This window comes from Corythoichthys intestinalis, chromosome 21 (genome assembly GCF_030265065.1).
Source record: "Corythoichthys intestinalis isolate RoL2023-P3 chromosome 21, ASM3026506v1, whole genome shotgun sequence".
NCBI classification, from domain to species: Eukaryota; Metazoa; Chordata; class Actinopteri; order Syngnathiformes; family Syngnathidae; genus Corythoichthys; species Corythoichthys intestinalis.
The window spans coordinates 36,324,541-36,346,740 of record NC_080415.1 but is presented as its reverse complement, the minus strand read 5'-3'; the positions used below and the strand labels follow the sequence as shown (position 1 = coordinate 36,346,740).

General features: G+C 37.1%; 1 protein-coding gene across 1 annotated transcript; it reads right to left on the bottom strand.

Moving 5' to 3' along the window:
* Positions 1-1,152: 1,152 nt before the first annotated feature.
* Positions 1,153-21,994, bottom strand: gsg1l2b (gsg1-like 2b). Its single transcript, XM_057826840.1, has 5 exons — positions 21,542-21,994; positions 18,516-18,563; positions 14,241-14,393; positions 2,841-2,952; positions 1,153-2,670 (listed from the first exon to the last, which is right to left on the bottom strand). Exons 1-5 carry the CDS (start codon positions 21,840-21,842, stop codon positions 2,370-2,372), a joined length of 915 nt encoding a protein of 304 aa, XP_057682823.1. The 5' UTR covers positions 21,843-21,994; the 3' UTR covers positions 1,153-2,369.
* Positions 21,995-22,200: the final 206 nt, after the last annotated feature.

Below are 22,200 nucleotides of genomic sequence, written 5' to 3'. Positions count from 1 at the left end.
TTATTATGAATATTCTTGTAAGTTAATTTCAATGCTGACACTGCGTTTCGGGGTCATCAACATATTGTGCCCCCCCTGCCCCAAAAGCCAAACTCCGCCTATGTCTACAAGTGCGTTTCATATAAACTTCTGAGGAACCATTATTTTATATATGAGGGCAACTGACACAATTGAGACAGTTCTGCCCTCTTGTGGCCAACATGGTAAAAACATCAATTTTAATATTAACTCCAAATAAATAATGTATGACCAAGAACAAGACAAAAATGTACATTACTACAAAACATGCTGAAGTACTCAGTCCAATGAAATATGACTTATGATCAAAACATAGCATATGATAGTTATTCACATATTTCACTTCAAACAAATGTCATATAGAGACAACATTTTCTTATAAATGCATTTGAAATGACTGTTTTCTGCTACTGTGTTCCACCATTTGTACATTTATATAGCAACACAAGAGCCAGACACATGACACCCCTGTTAATTTATATATGGCGGAAAACACTCAGGCGACTTGAAGTTCTGCTCTGAGACCCCCAATTGGCCAAATTTCAAAATTGTCCTGTATGCATGTGTGATGCATCGTTGGAAAGCTTAGAATTTCAATTTTCTGGTGGAAGAAAAAATTTGAACAGGAGGGCATTAAAAAAAAACAAAAAAAAAAACAATAAAACCCTAAATGGAGGGGAGAGCACGCAAGAGCAGAATTAAAGACGCCACGATTCTAACGAGATATTATCGCGTACTTACCTTGTTTCGATCCAAAAACTCCATGTAGCATGTATCACTGAGTGTCAAGACACAGCTGTGAATGGCCACAGCCAGATTTTTGGGGGATTTTATGGGTGAAACATGGTGATAAAACAAGGGTCGCGATGAAGAAATCGCAGACAACAAGGAGCGGTTGAGATTTTTTCATATAATTACCCTTTTAAACGTTATTTTTCAATTTTTCTTTGCTTGGATCGATTATTTATCATATAACATATCAGGGAAAATGCGACAGTAACAAAAAAATAAAAATACAATGAAGCGATAGTGATGAGGTAGATATCCGTGACTTTTTTACAGACGCCAAATTTTTCATTGTTACATAATTTGTTAAAAAGTTTGAAATATGAGAGTGAATAATTTTTTAAAGTCTTTTTTTTTTTTTAAACGAAATATTAGACATCAATGATTGATTCTAAGTAGGGCTGTCAAACAATTAAATTTTTTAAAATCGAGTTAATTACAGCTTAAAAATGAATTAATCGTAATTAATTGCAGTTAATCACAATTCAAACCATCTATAAAATATGCCATATTTTTCTGTAAATTATTGTTGGAATGGAAAGATAAGACACAAGATGGATATATAATGTACATTCAACATACGGTACATAAGTATTGTATTTATTATAACAATAAATCAACAAGATGGCATTAATATTATTAACATTCTGTTAAAGCGATCCATGGATAGAAAGACGTGTAGTTCTTAAAAGATAAATGTTAGTACGAGTTATAGAAATTTTATATTAAAACCCCTCTTAATGTTTTCGTTTTAATAAAATTTGTAAAATTTTCAATCAAAAAATAAACTAGTAGCCTGCCATTGTTGATGTCAATAATTACTTACACAATGCTCATGGGTGCTGAAGCCTATAAAATCAGTCGCACCCAAGCGCCAGCAGAGGGTGGCAAAACTCCGAAAAACACAACAAGTACACCTTTCACTGTGCTCTCATTTTAATCTGTTTGAGCTGGGCATTTGTGCGTTAATTGCGTCAAATATTTTAATGTGATTAATTAAAAAATTAATTACCGCCCGTTAACGCGATAATTTTGACAGCCCTAATTCTAAGCTAAAAATGACAGACATTTTGAATAATAAATATAATTACTTACCTGATTTTTATGGCTAGGTTGAAACAAAAGCGGTTGCGCGACGTCTGTAAACAGGGGTTTTCAGGGTAAAACAGACAAATTAAAAATAGTTCGGGGGCTTAATGCGACATGAATCTGCTATGGCAGCATATAGACATATTGTTCTATCAAACACAACAGTTGTTTTGGCTTAGAATATAGCACTTAAATTTAAAGAAGGGTGCAAGAGCAGAAACTGCTTTTTCAGTCTTGTCTGTGTTTTCCGCCATATTTGAGCATTTAATGAAACGCATACTGCTGTGAGCAAAGGCACTCAGCATATTCTATAGAGACATCTGCTACTGTAAAATCTTTAAAACACTTTTGTAATCAGACATTACAATCTGCATTTCTTATGATTGGTGGTGTACTTCCTCCTGTCCATAAATAATCCAAAATAATTCACAAAAATGAAAGTGCAATGTTAACATTTGATCTATTACCCTAACCATCTAGCAGTACTCCTCAACCTGCGGGTCGGGCAGGTCGTTGAGGTCCAAGAAGATGGAGGTGTTGGAGAGTTTTCGGCCGTTAGACGAAAGGTCCAGCAGCTCCTCTGCGGTACTCGGCACCGAGCTGATGTACATGTCCCACACCTGCTCGGGAGCGTCCAGCTCTAATAGCTTCTGCTTGATCTTTAAGTTCTTCTCAATGTTCCGTCGCTTGTGCTTGAATTCCAGGATGGTTTTGGTATAGCGATTAATGGTGGTGACCGAGGATGCCATGCATGCTGTGAAGGAACTCCATGCTAATCTAAAAATGAGAAGAGTTTAATTGCAAGTAATTGCAAGGAGCAATTAAACACTCGAGAATATGAGCCGATTAGGACTATTCACTAGTAATTTATTTCTAAATTCAGCTGGGATGGGCTCCAGTTCACCCATTCGTGTGGAAAAATGTCAAACGTATGCACAGTGACTTACATGTATGACCAACTGTAGTCCCATGTCTGAGGTTTCCAGTCTTCTGGGCCCAAACTGACAGTCAGTTGGAAGGCTGTTGTGAACATCATATGTGCCACCATACCCAGCAACCCTGCCATGCAAAACATTAAAGCTTTTACATGCACTAACACTCACCAAAATTTGCACATACAGTACATGTGGCTTGACGTAAATTTTGTGACCTTGCGAAAAAACGTAACAAAATGTCTCTGTGGCACTCCTTTGAATTTTTTAAAAAGGCCTCTCCTATTAAGTTTTTTTTTTTTTCAACATAAAGCGATAAAATTTGGGCAGTCGATACCTTGTGCAAAACTGCTTCAAAAAGTCTTTGCACCCATATTCCAAACCGTACAGGAAAACGGGTATTTGGATTGAATGTGAAATTTATATCGCGTTACTGGATGCATTTCTGAGACATTGGCACCTACTGCAGGTAGTTAGTTGGATCCTCCTCAGAATTGGTAAGACTGTTAATGAGACACATGAGAGCCAAAGTTTTCAATGGTGAGTTTTCATTCACGGGCCTAACCTGGGCGGGGTGCCTAAGTCAGCCATTTTTTTGGGACACACGCCAAATTCAGTAAATGACTAATAATTCCCTGATACAAGGTTCATTCTTTTTTACAACTGGCATGTTTGTGAGGTACCTAAGCCTTAACGCAACTGCATTGAAATATTACCTTTTAGGCCTGGCGCCTCCTGCTTCTTCTTCTTTTTTTTTTTTTTTTTTAACTAGACAGGCTCTTCCTCCAAGGGAAAAAAAAATCAATTGACCTCAAACCTACATCAGGGGAGCCTTAAGCAGAGGTGGATAGTAACGTGTTACCTGTACTCTGTTACAATTCCTTGAGAAACTTTTTGAGAAAAATGTACTTCTAAGAGTAGTTTTACTTTGCTATACTTTTTACTTTTACTTGAGTAGATTTGTGAAAAAAGAAAAAAAAAAACGCTGCTCTTATTCCGCTACTTTGGGCTAAACAAGAGTCGTTAAATTTTTCTTCTTTATTCGACATACAGTATTAGATTTATTTATTTATTTTGCCGATTCCAATTGTAGAGACGTGCCTGGTGTATTACCCAGGTAGCTCTACCGGTTTTACCAATGAGACGACGCAACAATAATCACATGACTGCATTATACCAATCAGATGCAAGCTTACCTTTCTATCGTCGCGCCAGTCTGTTCAATTTAAGCACGGTAAAAAATGTATTGGATATAGAACGCTGTCCTCAACATGACTTGAAAGCGTGGATTTTAGCCTCTCTACCAGTTTTTATTTGGCACCGATTGACCACGGAAAACCGCAGATATGACCTTTTTAATTTCAAAATAGTAATTATAAAGGAACTCTACACTATTCAAATTATTTTCTCCACCAGAGGGCAGTCATGCTCTTTGGACGAAAAAATGCTTTGTTTATATATATATATTTTTTCTCATCTGAATTCAATGATTTATTTTATTATTTTTTTTGGTATTTATTTGGCTTGAAAAAAAAAAAAAAAAAAAAATCCAACAAAAATACAATCAGTTACTCAAAACGTTACTCATTATTTGAATATTCTTTTCACCAAATAAATTTTAACTTGTACTTGAGTAAATTTTTTGGACTACTACATTTAGTTTTACTTGAGTAATATTATTTTAAAGTAATGATACTCTTACTTGAGTAAAATTTTTCGCCACTTTACCCATCTGTGGCCTGAAGACATGCTTTCGTTGAAGCAGAGGGGTCATAACATGAAAGTGAAAATGACCGTCACCTTTTGTCTCACAAATTTTGAACAATCATAACTTGGCAGATATACCACATATCCTCCCTAAACTTCCCGTGCTCGACATGTGTCGTACCCTGAAGGGTCCTCTATCTAGGGGTCATTTGTATCAACCCTACAGCGCCAACTAGTGGCAACAGAAAGTCACTCATTTTACTTTTACACGTTCAGTTGCTTTCAATTACTTTTTACTACTTAAACCGTATATTTATGGATTCATTCGTTTAAAAAAAGCCTGTCAACATGCTTGGATAAATATATAAATATATATATATTTATATTAGGGGTGTCAAACGATTTAAATTTTTAATCGAGTTAATTACAGCCTAAAAATTAATTAATCGTAATTAATCGCAATTAATCACAATTCAAACCATCTATATAATATGCCATATTTTTCTGTAAATTATTGTTGGAATGGAAAGATAAGACACAAGATGGATATATACATTCAACATACGGTACATAAGTACTGTATTTCTTTATTATAACAATAAATCAACAAGATGGCATTACCATGATTAACATTCTGTTAAAGCAATCCATGGATAGAAAGACTTGTTCTTAAAAGATAAATGTTAGTACAGGTCATAGAAATTTTATATTAAAACCCCTCTTCATGTTTTCTTGTTATTAAAATTTGTAAAATTTTCAATCAAAAAATAAACTAGTAGCCCGCCATTGTTGATTTCAATAATTATTTACACAATGCTCATGGGTGCTGAAGCCTATAAAAATCAGTCACACCCAAGCGCCAGCAGAGGGCGGCAAAACTCCGAAAAACACGACAAGCACACCATTCACTGTGCTGTCATTTTAATCTGTTTGAGCGGGGCATTTGTGTGTTAGTTGCGTCAAATATTTTATCGGGATTAATTAAAAAAATTAATTACCGCTCGTTAACGCGATAATTTTGACAGCCCTTATATATATTATATATACACAGTATATTTGTAACATAAATACTTGTTTAAAATTGTTTTGAATAAAAAATTAAATTGAAAAAAAAAAACAGTGTTTGGGGGGATCAGTAAATATTCTTTTTTTAATTACGGCAATTCAAAAAGAATGACCCAGTGTGTTTAGGGAAGAATTCTCATATAGCATTGATGTTGTTCGTGCTGCAACGGGTGGCCATATTAAGCACTTGTAACATGTCTTTAAAACTAGACTGTTAGTAAGATACTTCTATCATAATTTTTGGTGGTTGTTGATATTTTTCCTTCATAAAATATTTCATCTTAAAATATTCTCATTCTTTTTGAACCACCCTGTACATTGTCTAAATGGTGCACTTCTCTGGCATTACCACTTGGTGTCAGTACCACATTAGAAACAACCATGGACCAGTCGGACTACTAACCATGGTATTAGTGATTTAACGTGTTACATTTTTCATCCAACCACAATTTACTAGGTGAATTATCTCATAGACACTTGCTGTGCGTATATTCCATTTGCCACTAATTTATATAACATATCTAAGTAGTGACTGAAAATAACTAAATAAAGCCATGACACACATACAGGGGTTGGACAAATTAATTGAAACCCCTAACATTTTGGCATGATAATCACTGAACATAATTGTTAAAGAATGGCATGAAGAACATTTTAATGAAGTTGGTAATCTCGTATGGCCGACACAAACCCCAGACCTAAACAATATTGAGCATTTATGGTCAGTTTTAGAGATTCAATTAAGATGTCGATTTCCACCGCTAAAAGAGTTAGACGCATAGGCGAACTTTGACTTTTGGGGCAGGGGGGGCAACAACATGCTGATGACCCCGAAACACAGTGTGAGCAATAAAATTAACTTACAAGAATAATTATAATAATAAGTTGCAAAGGAGCGTTATTTTGTTTCCTATTGTTCTTGAGGGAATTCTAAATCAGGCTGCTATACTTTTCGCCAAGATCACCATCCATCGAGTATGGTACGCCCGAGGGTGTCGTGCCAATGTAGTTACCTCAGTCAAAAATTGTATCCCCTGGGCGGAGCCATATGGAGGTAGATTTGTGTCCATTATTCGATCAAAAAAAGTTGCTTCAATCAAAATATATATTTTCAATGAAAAAAAAATTCACTTCAATAAAAAAAATGTGTTTGAATGCAAAAATAAATTTGAAAAAAAAAAATGCATTTGAAAGCTTTTTTTTTTTTTTATTTGATTTTTTTTTTGGATCAAAGTCAATTTTTTTTTATTGAAGCAACTTATTTTATTGAAGTAATGTTTTGTGTTTGGGCATCATTTTGGCTAGGACATTTGTGTCTTTATTATTCAATCAAAGAAAAAGTTGCTTCATACAAAAAAAAATATTTTCAAAAGAAAAATCACTTCAATCAAAAAAAAAAAAAAAAAAAAAAAAAAATTCAATCATAGAAAAAAAAATATTTGAGACTCAAAATTTTGCATTTGGACATTTCATTTTTCATTAAAAACATTTTCTATGATTTTTAGAAATCCTTTATGGTGAGGATATTCATGTCTAAATCATTCAATCCCCCAAAAAGTTGCTTCAATCAAAAAAAAAAAAAAAAACATTTTCAATCAAAGAAAAAAAATCATCTGAAAAATAAAATTGCCCTTCCCTATTTTTAATTCTGGAAAATTTTTGTTGTTTATTTTCTTGCTTTACAACTTTTATATATACAGTGATACCTCAGCTCACGAACATAATTGGTTCCCAGAAAGTGTGTGTAAGGCGAAAAGTTCGTCTTCCGAACATTTATTTCCCATAAGAAACCATTAAAATGAGAATAATCCGTTCCCAGGTCCCCATAAAACATAATTTTCTACTAAATAAGCCTTAAAACTACACAAAAATATACCTTATTTTCTTTAATGTCTTCTTAGGCTTGACATTAGCCTGTGGTGGGGTCTTTTTCGGTCTCATAATAGCAAAAGTACACTCAATATGGTCCAAAATGTCTATCAAACACAAACCACGTCCGCACTCAACGAAAGGGAGGGGACGAACTGGGACGCCGTGAGCGTGCGTCAGTTTCTCGTGGCGCTGTTTGTCCGCTGAAAACTAGTTCGTCAGCAGAGACTATATGCTCGCGAATTTAATGTTCTTGAGGCAAAAAGTTCGTGAGCTTAAGCGTTCGTGAGCTGAGGTATCACTGTATAAAGGAAAGTCAATTGCATGCAATTATACTTTTCGGCCACCGGGGGCCCCCCTTAAACTCCACTTATGGTTAGACGGTATTCTAACTGAAGAATGGCTTGGAAACGATGCACGATTTGTATGAATCAAAACCTCGGAGAATTGCGTCTGTAATTGCTGCAAAAGGCTGACCTACACCATATCAAAATTAGTTTTTGTTGATTTTTTAATACGTTTCCATTATTTTGTCCAACCGTTGTACGTACAGTCTCAGCTCAGATAGCTTTGTGTCAGATTGAGTGGTACGCATCGGAAATTCTAGTCTTGGCACATTCTCTCATGTGGAACGTAAGCCTTTTTTCTTTAAATGAGCAAAATTCCACAATAGCTCCATATTGCAGAATTTCAACAGTACATGCCTTCAGGGTGTAGTAGTTTAACAAGGCATAACAGAAATACAGGCCCAAAGCATCGAATGTTTGTCACATGGTTAGTTTCATAATTAATTACGGACACCCCTTTATGGCAGCAGTTTGTTCTTAGTTCAACTGCCAGATACACTATAGAAGGGTGTACTTTGAATTCTGGGCACAAGACGTGATTTTCAGCCTCTTTTGTCAACTTTTAACTTCTTTTGTCTGTATAGACTGACTTTTATGTTTCTTCTCTACCCTCTCAGACAGTAAAAGCCGAAAGAAAGCCTTGCTTTAATAGTGACAGTAAAGCTTGCCATCCACATCACAACTTCGTCAGGCAATAAAACTGATCTTTGTATTGTCCTTGCACAAACTGTCACGCTACTATACCTCGTGTTATAACCATGGATGATTGATTGCTAATAAAAGAGTAATCCGAGGTTTTTTCCTCTTGTACTGACGACCATGACCACCTCCAATCAATTAATCCTGTTGAACAACAACATTTAATAGCTATGTCTAAAGATTTTACAAGCAAATTTAGTGATAAGCCTGGAGTGCGCTATAAAATGGAGGCTAAATTTATTATTATTTTTTCTTACTAAGCTATAAAAACCTACAGACAGTAGGAGCTACGTTTCCCTTTCCAATTATTTAAGACACAGACAACACACAGAGCGGTTTTAAAGTCTCAGATAAAATTCGGATGAATAAATGAGGGCTACAGCTATCGATTATTTTAGTAGTTGATTAATCCGTGAACTAGTGAGTTCGAATAATTGAGTAATCGGATTAAGAACACATAAAAAAAAAATGAGGCTCCAAGTAAAACAAAAGAACAATTGGCTAACTTGCATAGCAAAAGTTCGCTAGCGTAAATGCTATAAAAAGTTTTTTTTTTTTTTTTTTTTTTTTTTACGATGATCTTAATAAATTTTTCACACACATATTCCCACAAAGAATGCCTAAGTACAGTATACCAATAACTAAATTACGAATGCATTAATAAAACAAAATCTTACCTTATGTTGGTCTTAACAGGGAGCAACTGGATTCAGCCATGTTAAATAAATTATTTCATTTTCACTTTTGGTGTAGTGTTTCCACACTAATCAATAAAAATAAATGCAAACACTGTCAAAACAAACTCTAAAGACGCCACTTTTAACTAAACGAATACTCGAAGCAGCAAATTTGATTCAATATTTTCTGCAATCAGTTCTCCCGTACAGTCCAGAACAAATGGCGGGATGCCCTGTCCCAATACAAGGAAAGCAAACACCCGATATCCAACTGATGACAAGACTGACAAGACTACAAGAGCCCCTTTGATGCTGAGGTGGCAAAATCAAAAACCCTCGTTGCCCTGACAACAGTAACTCCTGAATCTTCCTGTCCAATCCACAAACAGACAATAATCTTAAACAACGCCCAAGCACATCCTTCTTCCTGCCCACGGCCCGCCCAGCAAGAGCCTTCAAAAGACAATGTTTAACGAAGCGTTGTCATTTTTCTTGGGAACCTTTTGTTGACTTCTGATATGGTGACCTTGGAAGGAGTTTGCCTCCTCGCCTGAGTCTGTTTCGCCTTTCTGTTTGCTCGCTGTCGACCCGAATAAATTGTCAACTTGTTCTCGGCGAGCCTTCTTTATACCTTTCAAAATGGAGTCAGTAGAAAGAGCTATGACTAAGGTGAATGTGAGGAGTTTGGTCTTCTGGCCGGATTGCCGGCATCCCGCCAACCTGACTCGTTGGATCTGCGCCAGCGCGGATTCGGCGGTTTGGCTGGCTGGAAGGTCATACTCCTTCACAGGCACATCGTAAATATTAATTACTGTAAGTTTTGGACTGTAAGGCGCACCTGACTATAAGCTGCCACTCACCAAATTTTAAACCAAAACGGCATTTGTTCATAGATAAGTCACACCGGACTATAAGCTGCAGCTGTCCTCACTGTATTATGGGACATTTTCACCGAAAGATATGAACCGGTAACACTTTCTTTGACAGCGGCATCATACGACTGTCATAAGACCAAATGAACCACCATGAACCAATTGGCTAAAGCTTCATTGCTTCAAGAAGCTTCATTTGGCCATCACTGCTTCCTTGGGGGAGACAGTCAACCTCTGCTGCCACCTGCTGTCAACACTGTTGATGTCCAACATGCCTCCTAGCATGCACTGCAGCACTATAAATGTAAATAAATACAAAATTCATGTTCTGTGCTAATTATTTCTTCAGTCACTGTTCTAGTTGTTTCATTAATTGCTAGTCATGGAATTTGGTAATACTGTGGGGTCATATGACTGTAATAAGACCATCATAGTTATGACATGACACTGCCATGAACATTAATGAATACTTATGACATGTCATTTTATGTCATCCGGCAAATGATCTCCCTTTTGAATGGATATAAAAGACCCGAGCTGGACATAAATGGAGTTAGTGACATAATTTTCCAGATGACACTTACTGACATCTGTCATAAGCATTCATTAATGCCCATAATAATGTCATGTCATAAAGTGTTGCCTATTATTAACCCAAATAAATCAACAAGATATAATATAATAACACTTTATTTGACAGCAGTGTCATAAGACTGTCATAAGACCGTCATTGCCGTCAGTGACAAAATTTGCCAGGAGACAATAACTCCATTTATGTCCTGCTTGGATTTTTTAATATTATTCAAAAGTGAGATAATTTACCGGATGACACTAAACGACGTCCATCATAAGCATTCATGAATGCTCGTGACAGTGTCACGTCATAATTATGACAGTCTTACGACAGTCTTATGACGCCGCTGTCGAATGTGTTGCCAAAATGTGGTTTTCTTCGGGTTAATATGATCACAATGGTATCTTGTAACTATCAATGATACCGATGATGATGACAATAAACAATAAAATACAATAACTAGCAATTAATGAAACAATTAGAACAGTAACTGAAGAAATAATTAGCACAGGACATGAATGTTGTTTGTCTGTAGTGCTGCAATGCATGCTATGAGGCATACTGGATGTCAACAGTGTTGACAGCAGCTGGCAGCAGAGGTTGACTTTCTCCTCCAATGGAGCAGTGATGGCCAAATGAAGCTTCTTGAAGCAATGAAGCTTTGTAGCCAGTTGGTTCAAAGCTTCATAGTGATTTATTTGGTCTTAAGATGCCACAGTCAAAAAAAGTGTTACCGGTTAGAATCTTTTGGGGTATATATCCCATAATACAGTGAGGACAGCTGTGGCTTATAGTTTGGTGCGGCTCATCTATGAACAAATGCCATTTTCATGTCAAATTGGTGGTTTGCAGCTTATAGTCAGGGGCACTTTATAGTCCGCAAACTACAGTAAATACATTGAACATACATTTTTAAAAAATTCTATAATTGAAAATAGGCTCCGCCTTTACTGTGTGGATTTTCGATTTTCACAGGGATCATTGTATTTGACTTACTTGTGCTGTATTGAAACTTTTGAGATCCAAAAATAGAGATGCCATTGGACATCGGTCATATCGTACTCTATGTATGATGCAGCATCCAAAATAGGGTCAATAAAGGTAAATTTATAGCCCTAAGCACATGGAGTGGTTCAGCTCATTTCATTATCTGAATTATTCATAACGAATCATTTTGCTAAAGTTCAGCCATCCCTTGCAGGTAAAGCATGCAGAAATAATGTGACAATAACAATGTTAAATAAATGAGGATATCCAAGTTGCGCCTCTGGACTTGTTGTTTTTTCAGGGAAATTGTAGCAACAAAGTCAATCTGGTATTGCATTATGGATGAGAAAATTATTTTGCTTTTCGGGGGTGTACATTTTCAAAATGTTTTGACTGAACTCAATCCCCACGGGTCAGGAACGGAGTTCTGCCAAAACAGCTTGTTAAGAAGTGTTGGAAATCGTCATTCCAAACGCGGAGTGAAACTATTAAATTTCAGGAGTGAGTGTGCATGTGTTCAATATTTTACAAAGATTAAAAGGTTACCGCTGCGAGACTCCAATCTTTTCCCACTGTTTTATGGTAAAATAGGTAAAAATGAGTGCGTGACCTGAGTTTTGTGATTTGACTGCAATCACTTTTATAAGTCAAAGAGACGCTCATCAATGTCCGATATGGGCTGAATCAGACATTTAGCCTTTTACAGTATTTGATATTGATGGACACACCCAATATTACATACAGAGGTTGGTAGTGACACGTTACATTTACTAGAGTAAATATTTCCAGAAAAATGTACTTCTTTCAAGTAGTTTTATCCATAGGTGGAGTTTGACTTTTGGGGCTGGGGGGGGGCACAATATGTTGATGACCCCAAACAGATGTGTCAATAAAATTAACTTAAAAGAATATTTAAAATAATAAGTTGACAATGAGTGTTTTTGTTTCCCATCATTCTTGAGGAGAATTCTATATCAGGCTGCTTAGGCAATACTCTTCGTCAAAATCATCACCCATTGAATTTGGTAGGCCCGTCGGTGTTGTGCCAATGTAGTTACCCCAGTCAAAAATGGTATCTCCTGGGCGTAGCCATATGGAGTTGTTTCAATTAAAAAAAAAAAAAAAAAAGTTGCTTCAATTGAAATATATATTATCAACCCCAAAAATGTCACCTCAACAAAAAAGTGTTTGAATGCCCAAAAAATTTGTAACTCAAAAAACTAAAAAAAAAACAAACAAAAAAAAAATGCACGTGAAAGCTATTTTTCTTTGATTAATTTTCATTTTTATTTATTTCTTTGTAGAAGTCGTTTTTTTTTTAATTGAAGCAACTTTTTGATTGAAGTAATGTTGATTTGTGTTTGGGCCACATTTTGGCACGCACGCGCAGCCTCACACTACACACAAACATGGACCCAAACGGGACTGCTCAGAGCTGCCCGCAAAAAAAAATCAAATCGTCAAATTAGTTGGCAAATAATTAAGAGATTTGAATCGATTACTTGTTGCAGCCTTAAATCAGAGGTAACAATGGTTTTTCTCCACTAGAGGGTACTCATGCTATTTGGACGGGTGATGTCTCATAATGTCTTTCTGGTCTGAAATTGACAATTTTTGTATGTGATCCTCTTGGCCTTCTATGGTATTGTAATAGGTTATAGTACAGTGTAATAATAACAGTTCATATATGAACTTGTGCTGAAAAAATATACTAATAGTAAAAATCTGACATTGTAAGCAGTCACTCACAATGTTACTCATTTATTAAGGATTCTTTTCATTTAATACTTTTTTTTTTTTTACTTGTACTTAAATAAATTTTTGGATAACAACTTTTACTTTTACATTAGTGTTGGGTCTAAAACACCTTCTTCAATTGAGCTGTTGACCCAGAGTGAAGTGATAAAAGGCAGGACACAAGGAGGCAGGAGTCCGAGAGTAGACTTTTACAAAACTGCAGTTTTGGGGAGAGTCTGAGAGCGCAACATGCCAAATCGGAATCTCACCGAGGTCTCTCTCCGGACTCCCCGCGCTGCTGACTTTTATTGAGGGCTTGTTGCTGGGCGGAATGTGGTTACAACACTGTTGTCCAACGTGGCAGTTCGATCGGGCAAGTTCCTTCTTGTAGTCATTGATTTAACAGTCACACTCTTGATTTAATTAACAGTCACACTCTTGTGCGGGCAAGATAACTTTGTTTTGAACACACATTTGCACTCGAAGTAGCGTGGTGGAAAACTACTGAGACGTTGTGTGATGAATCAACTTATGTGTGTGATCTATTTCTCAGCAGAATGTGAGCAACTGCCGGTACTAAAAATGTAAGCACATGATTATGGGCTAAAACTGCATTCTTCATAATAGCATGTGAGTGCGAGTATAATAGCTGTGGGAGAACTCTTGTATGACCCGCAGAATATAAAGGTCATACAATTAAGCATATCTTACATTTAGTAATATTATGTAGAAGTAACACTACACTTACGTGAGTAAAATTTTTGTCTATTCTACACACCTCTGCATATTGATATTGCGAATCCAGCTGTTATGAGCAACATTCTGGGCATTTAAAAGGGCCTTTAACATTTACGTTTTTTCGATGTCTGAATTCAACTCACCTGAAAGCACTGTGAATATGGCAGCAAAGGCATTGAGCTTCAGGCCGTCGATGACGTTGCCGAACTGGCACACTTCGATCGACATTAGCACGCCCCCAGTGGCCAAAAGCATGATGTACAGGCACTCTGCGACGATGCAAAGCCACAGAACGCCTACGGAAATTGGAGATAGCAAAGAAGTAGAGGGAGAAGGCCGTATTCAAGGTTTTGGAGTGCATTAAGATGTGGTTGAGTGACTGATGCGGGGTAGGGGGTGTAAGCAGTCAAATGGGAAATGGGGGTAGGGAAATTGAAGAATATGGGATGAGTAAGCAAGGGCAATGGGAGAGGACATGCAAAGAGGGGTGTGGGGAATGAGTCAGTAAAGGTGGATGGGTGACCCTGTCACCCATATGATTAACCTTCACAGACTGAGAAAGGATATCGGATCCACAGAGACAGTGCGCAAAAGCAAGGGCATAGCTAGGTAGGGACGATATAACAGTATAACATGCATGTACACTTTTTGCTGGGGACGGGACATTAATAAAACCAAACAGATTATTTAACGGGATTCTGAGCTACATTTCTCTCGAATATTAACCTAATTAATTAATAGGCTAAATGATCACTGCAAAATAAATCTGTATTAATTTTCATGTGACACTGGAGCACCCTTAGACTCAAACTAAATTATTGTAATATAAACCTGATTTGGGGGAAAAAAATAATGAAAGAAAATCTGAGATATCCAAGGACCAATCTCTTGGGGTAGTCTAATCAGTGTTGTTAATAACGGCGTTAGAATATAACAGCGTTACTGATGGCGTTATTTTCTTCAGTAGTGAGTAATCTAATTAATTACTGTAATTTTCGGACTATAAGCCACTACTTTTTCCCCTCATTTTGAATCCTGCGGCTTATAGTCCAGTGCGGCTTATTTGTTGATTTATTTGGGTTAATAGGTAACACTCTGACAACGGTTTCATAAGATTGCCATAAAACCGTCATAATTATGACATGATTATGACACTATTATGGCCGTTAATTAATGCTTATGACAGATGTCATTAAGTATCATCTGGCAAATTATGTCACTAACACTCCATATATGTCCAGCTCGGATCTTTTGATTCTATTCAAAAGTGAGATAATTTGCCGGATGACACAAAATGACATTTGTCATGATGTCATTAAAGCTCATGGCAGTATCATTTCATAACTATGATGGTCTTATGACAGTTTTATGGTGCCACTGTCAAATAAAGTTTTACCAAATGCCAGATGTTTGGTGTGAAGAAGAAGAGGAAAGTTAGAGGCATTAGCAGCCTGTTATCAACTTTTCCCTCACTGCACTTTGGCTCTCGTGGAGAGTACGTTTGCGCATGTGTTCGAAATAAACAATAGCCGATGTGCAAAGTAGCAAGTGAGCTGTAAAAATAGCGAGCTTAGTGGCGTGAAAAACGCGGAATAGCTAAGTGAAGCTAACAAACAGCTAAGCGGAGCTAAGCGATGCTAAACGGAGCTAAGCCAGCGAAGCTAAATGCGCTAAATGAAGCTAAGCGACTGATACTCAGTCTGTCGTGGAACAGTCCATTGTTGTGCATGTGTGTGTGGGAGAGATAATATAAATGCAGCATTCAAATGGCTTTCTTTTTTGTTTTGTTATTTGTTTGTTTGTTATGCTGACATAATTATACATGACGTATAGTTGGGGGTGCTGCTGGCTCCGGTGGCCCAAGCCTTTGCTCGTTGGGGCAAGGGCAGCTGGTTGGGGGCCTAAGGCCTACTTCGCCTGAATAGTAGATCCGCCTATGCTTATAACTGGGGTTGTTCCAAACATGTTTTTTTGCTCCCAAGCCGATCCCGATATTTCCTGATCTGATTGATTTTTTTTTGTGCTCCCGATTCAATTCCAATCATTCCCGATAGTTTTTCCCAATCATATACATTTTGGCAATGCATTAAGAAAAAAATGAATAAAACTTGGACAAATATATACATTCAACATACAGTACATAAGTACTGTATTTGTTTATTATGACAATAAATCCTCAAGATGGCGTTTACATTATTAACATTCTTTCTGTGAGAGGGATCCACGGATAGAAAGACTTGTAATTCCTAAAGGATAAATGTGACCTTGTATATTGTGTCTAAATATTGCCATCTAGTGTATTTGTTGAGCTTTCAGTAAATGATACTGTAGTCATTTAACTTCTGCCCAAATGCATGTTGGGAAGTGCAACCATGACTGTGCGTAGTGGTACCAGCTGATATATCTTCTCTACGTTGGTAAATAAAATACGGAGTTAAGAAAAAGATCAACTACTACCTTTCTTCCTCACATTGCTTCCCACGATATTTCTAATTGCTGAGAGAGGGATTGTAAGGCTTTAGCCAATTTAAAAAAAAAAAGCTTCAAAGGCTGCCAAAATTCTCTCTACTCATTTAACATTGCCTTTTAACTCTATGTATACGTAAAACGGTGCCATTGTAGACTGAACGCGCAATCATAGCCCTAGTTTAAGCCAAAACTAAAGACTCTAGATGAGTGTAAGACATTTTGTCTGTAACGTTAAATACAATTAGAAAACGATTTAATTAAAAAATATATATATGATAAAAAAAGACATGATCGATCGGGACATCTATACTTACAACATATGGGAAGACAGTCGAAATTACCTATATAACTGAAGTCACTATATAATGCAAATAAGGTTGCTTAAAAGTTGGTGGAGACAATCTGAGCATCCTGAAAAATCGGTAATGTTATGTCCCTACCGTCCCTATGCAAACCGAGGCCTTTGGTACGCCTCCCAATTAATGTTGTCTGCATACACAGATTGCTGGCCGAAGAATATGGAAAGAGCATTTAAGTGTTCCCTGGAAAGCCATGTGCAGCCATCTGGCCTGTTTCTACTCTATATATCTCTTTCCTGTAGCTGCAGGTTTGCTCATTTTCTATTTACATATTAAGTTGTGCATTGTGCCCGTTGGGACATGTTTACGGTTTGTTTGCCAAACACTGTTTGAATCTGAATAACCATTTCTGTCACAAGTTAAATATTTATCTCAAGGAACATCGGCAATCTCACCAGTAATATTAAAAAGAAAATGGAACAGGGATAGAAAAAAAATCATCAGCGTTAACACTGAGGAGGGAATTGTATGTCGGATTCAGCACAGCTGAGGGAACTGATAAGGCAAATGAGAATGCATCAATGCAGGAGATCGATTTTCACCTCCTACCTGGCAGAAGGTAAATCAGCACTAAGTGGTAGCAGCTTACGGTGTTGCACTATTTTGGAGTAAATATGCAGCGGGAGACGGAATGATTTGTGCCTCAAGTAGTGATGGGGAAAAAGAACAAAAAAGGTCCGTAGACTGCTATCAAAGGCAATTTAGCCAGAATTGCTTCACAAAAATGGTAGCACATTTGCTTTTGTCTATCACAGAAACAAAAAGAAACCAAAGAATCTCTACTGACTAACACAAGCCATTCCAAGATGTCTAATATAAAAGTAGTTCTTTGGCGCTTCATGTAGCATCTTGGTGCCAAGGAACTAGAGTTGTCCAAAAATTACTTTCTATCTGGTAATAGGTATCTCGATTAGGGCTGCAGCAATCGATTATTATAGTAGTCGCTTAATATATCGATTAGTTAGTTCGAATCAGCCAGTAATCGGATTAGGAACACATAAGGTGCTGCAGAGTAAAATTTAAGAGATGTAAAACAAAGACTTGCTAAAACTTTCAAATGAGCATTAAATCCGAACACAAAATAAAATTCCAAAGTGTTTTGTCAAACTATGCAGAATTGCACTTTCATTAAAATAGATTGAAATACCTGAGTTTAGCCTCAAACTCTCGAAAAAAAAAAAGCTCGGGTATTTTAATTTATTTTCAAATGAAAGTGTAATTTTGCAAAGTTTGAAGAAACACTCTGGAATTTTATTTTGAAAGCGCAATCATATCAAGCCTTTGTTTTACATCCCGAAAATGTATTCTGCAACACATTAAATGTTCCTAATTCAATTTCTTGATTATTCGAACTAACTAGTTGATAGATTAATCGACTATTAAAATAATCCATAGCTGCAGGTCTAAAAAACACAGACAAAATTTGAGTTTTTGTTGACTAAAACTAGACAAACACTTTTTCAAATGACTGAAATATGACTGAGACGAAAATTAAAACGGCTGCCAAACACAACACTGGTGTAAACATGAAGTTTGTCCATACAAAAACACATATAGAAATATCATTGACCATTAACATTGCCGGCTCACCTCTTTCATTTGAAGGTGCAACGTAGATAAAACTTCTGCAGTTTTCACCTGCAAGACAAAACATTGAATAGTCACAGTTCGCTTATTGGCATTCGCTTTAGAGGATTCTGCAAGTTTCGCTGGGATAATCCAGTTCGATCCATGAAAGGATTTCCTCAGAGTGTCAGAAAAAGCCAGACCGTTCCCAAAACAACTGGCCTTCTATCTTGAATATAAAAGTGTTGTGGGATTTGAAGGGTTTTGTGTCTACCAGAGAAATGCTCAAGAAGCTTTGTGGATGCTGCGAGGGGATCATGTTGCTCCCAGATGGTTTAATTGGAAGTGAAAAATTATTCGGGCATATGGTTTTCCTGAGTGAATAAAGAAAATCAACTCTAACTTGGACATAAAAGCTTGAACATAGACTTCAAAATTGTATTGACGGGTCACATCCGTCAGCCACGGTGCCACGCCTTCAAGTAGGTGGCTGTCCTACAGTCCGCTTTAGTTATTCGCAGTCGGTCGCAGTTAGTGCAGCGATCTAACGCCGGATTTAGGTTGAAAAAGTACGAAAGCTGTACCGCATACAAGCAGGAAGGATTGCCTCAGGAGTGATATGTTCGAGGATTCAAGGTAATTATTATATTTTTCATAGAATAATGTGAAAAAAAATCAATGGGAGAAATTAACCGCTACAAACTAGCAACATTCTTCGAAATATTTAGGTAAAATAAATGCAAATTGCCCGTTTTTTTTTTTTTTTTTCACTTTTAACAAGGAATCAAAACTGTTTTACGTTCATATCTATAAAGAATTCGGGGATTTAAGCATTTATTCACAAGAATTTTCACCGGAAAAGCTCTGTTTACATATGGTGGCCGCCACATTGACTAACAGACTAGCATCATTCTTCGACATATTTACATAAAATAAATGCTAACTGCCCGGTTCTTTGTTCTTTTAACAAAGAATCGAGACTGTTTTACATTCATATCTATAAAGAATTCGGGGATTCAAGCATTTATTCACAAGAATTTTCACAGGAAAAGCTGTTGACATATGACGGCCGCCACATTGACTAACAGAGTAGCATCATTCTTTGACATATTTACGTAAAATAAATGCTAACTGCCCGTTTTTTTGCTCTTTTAACAAAGAATCGAGACTGTTTCACGTTCATATCTATAAAGAATTCAGGGATTTAAGCATTCCTTCACGTGAATTTTCACCGGGAAAGCTGTTTACATATGGCGGCCGCCACATTGACTAACAAACTAGCATCATTTTTCGACATATTTACATAAAATAAATGCTAATTGCCATTTTTTTGCTCTTTTAACAAAGAATGGAAACTGTTTAACGTTCATATTTAATCCGTTTTTTTGCTCTTTTAACAAAGAATGGAAACTGTTTAACGTTCATATTTAATCCGGATTTGGGGACTTAAGCGAACATAATTTTTCGACATATTTACGTAAAACACAGTAAATGCTAACTGACCGTTTTTTTTGCTCTTTTAACAAGGAATCGAGACTGTTTTAAGTTCATAGCTATAAAGAATTCAGGGATTTAAGCATTTCTTCACGTGAATTTTCACCGGAAAAGCTGTTTACATATGGCGGCCGCCACATTGACTAACAAACTAGCATCATTCTTCAACATATTTACGTAAAATAAATGCTAATGGCCTATTTTTTGCTCTTTTAACAAAGAATGGAAACGGTTTGACGTTCATATTTAAACCGGATTCGGGGACCTAAGCATTTATTCACAAGAATTTTCGCCTGAAAAGCTCTGTTTACATATGGCGTCCGCCACATTGACTAATAGACTAGCATTATTCTTCGACATGTTTACGTAAAGTAAATGCTAACTGCCCGTTTCTTTGCTCTCTCAACAAAGAATCGAGACTGTTTAACGTTCATATTTGTAAAGAATTCAGGGATTTAAGCATTTATTCACAAACATTTTCACCGGAAAAGCTCTGTTTACATATCACAGTCGCCACATTGACTAACAGACTAGCATCATTCTTCGACAAATCACGTAAAATAATGCTAACTGCACGTTTTTTTTTTGTTTTTTTTTGCTTTTAACCAAGAATCGAGATTTTTTTCGTCATATTTATAAAGAATTCAGGGATTTAAGCATTTATTTACAAGAATTTTCACCGAAAAAAAGCTCTTTGTCTGTGATTCCACGCCAAGAATGCAGGCCCCCTCTTAATCAGCCCCGCGCCCCATCAACATCATTATGAAGTCTATGGCTTGAACTTCTTGTACTCGCCTGGAACGTTCGACAGCCAAAATATATATTTGCTTTAATCAATTGCTCGCATTGCTCGCAATGAAGAGATGTTTTGCTTATTAATGGTAATTGCTTATCATTAATGCTTTGCCTTGAAGCTTTACCTCCTCGAGACAAGGACAGCAGGACAAAGACAGCCTTACTTTGCTGAAATGTGCTGACACATGTATTTATCCCATCTACATGCATACGTAAACAAATTCATTGAGGTGTCGCCCGCTCGCCTTCCTTTTAAGGTTGACACTCTCTCTTGTTGCTAGGGCCATACCAAATAAAAAGAAAGGTGGCTAGGTTCAGGATGATTGTGGAAACTGTATTTTGTAGTCTAGTATTGCATTGTATAGTTTCCCTCCTTCTCCTTGCAAGCTTTTCAACTAAACCGAGTGCCTTCCCTCCTGATTTTCGTAATGTGTATAAATGTCCTCCTTAGGATTTGGATTTGAACTTGACATTTAAATGGTCCTTCGAGCCGGATTACAAGATCCAGTCAAGTCCGTGCTCAGCCTCGGCTTTGCAAAGGTACTGGCCTCACCTCAACTTAGCAGATAACGATAGTCAATTTTTAATAAGGCTCATATCTGCCCTGAAATTCTGAGTTTCAGAATTTGAACCTCTTCTCTTCATGCTTTAATGCACTAGAGGCAACCTCCTGTTAGGAAAATTAGACTATGAAAACGCTTTATAACAGCAATTTACACTGATACATTTTCACGTTCAGCATCAATGTAAAAACAATTTACCGGTCATGTTGATGTTCTGCTCGCAGGAGAACCAGATCCCGGTGTGAAACTTCCTCATCACATACTTGTCCTCACCGGTCTCCCAGATGTACTGCACCAGCCGCGTGTCGTTTAAATTGGAGCTGTTAAACCTGATGCAGAACGACTGTTTGGTCGTTACCGGACCGGTGCAGAACGGCTTGACCACTTTGCGGGTGCCGGCGCACCAGTGGCTCGTTCCAAGAGCCGACACCGCCAGGAACAAAGCCAGAAAGTTCAAGGTGAGAGCCAGCGATGCTCTCCGCCGCCGGTCTATCCCCATAGCGGCGACAACACCGGAGGAGTCCGATTCAATCCCGGATTCAAGTGATTTCTCCTCCTCAAATCCTCATAATCCAATTATCCCAGTTGACATATCCGTGGTTTTATTGTGTGGATTTTACGTGCGCCTCTCGCATCTGCTTCTTCTCTGAAGCCCACTCGCTCATTTTGTACAGTGCGCCTACTCAGCCCCCACCCTTCCGAACAGGCGCGCACATCTTCTCATCCAAGAGCAACAATGATCACATCACACAATTCAGTCAATATACAGTAAATCACTAAATTAACGTGGAACTTGTTCATTTTTATTTTGTTTTATAATAAGACCTTGATGTTAGAACTGATATCTTCAGAGGTGG

Excerpts from the sequence above, each read along its gene's own strand:
- gsg1l2b (XM_057826840.1), bottom strand. The coding sequence starts at position 21,842 with ATGGGGATAGACCGGCGGCGGAGAGCATCGCTGGCTCTCACCTTGAAC. Across the intron at positions 18,564-21,541 it reads GCAGAACATCAACATGACCG|GTGAAAACTGCAGAAGTTTT; the intron begins GTAAATTGTTTT and ends TTTGTCTTGCAG. Across the intron at positions 14,394-18,515 it reads TGCACCTTCAAATGAAAGAG|GCGTTCTGTGGCTTTGCATC; the intron begins GTGAGCCGGCAA and ends CAATTTCCGTAG.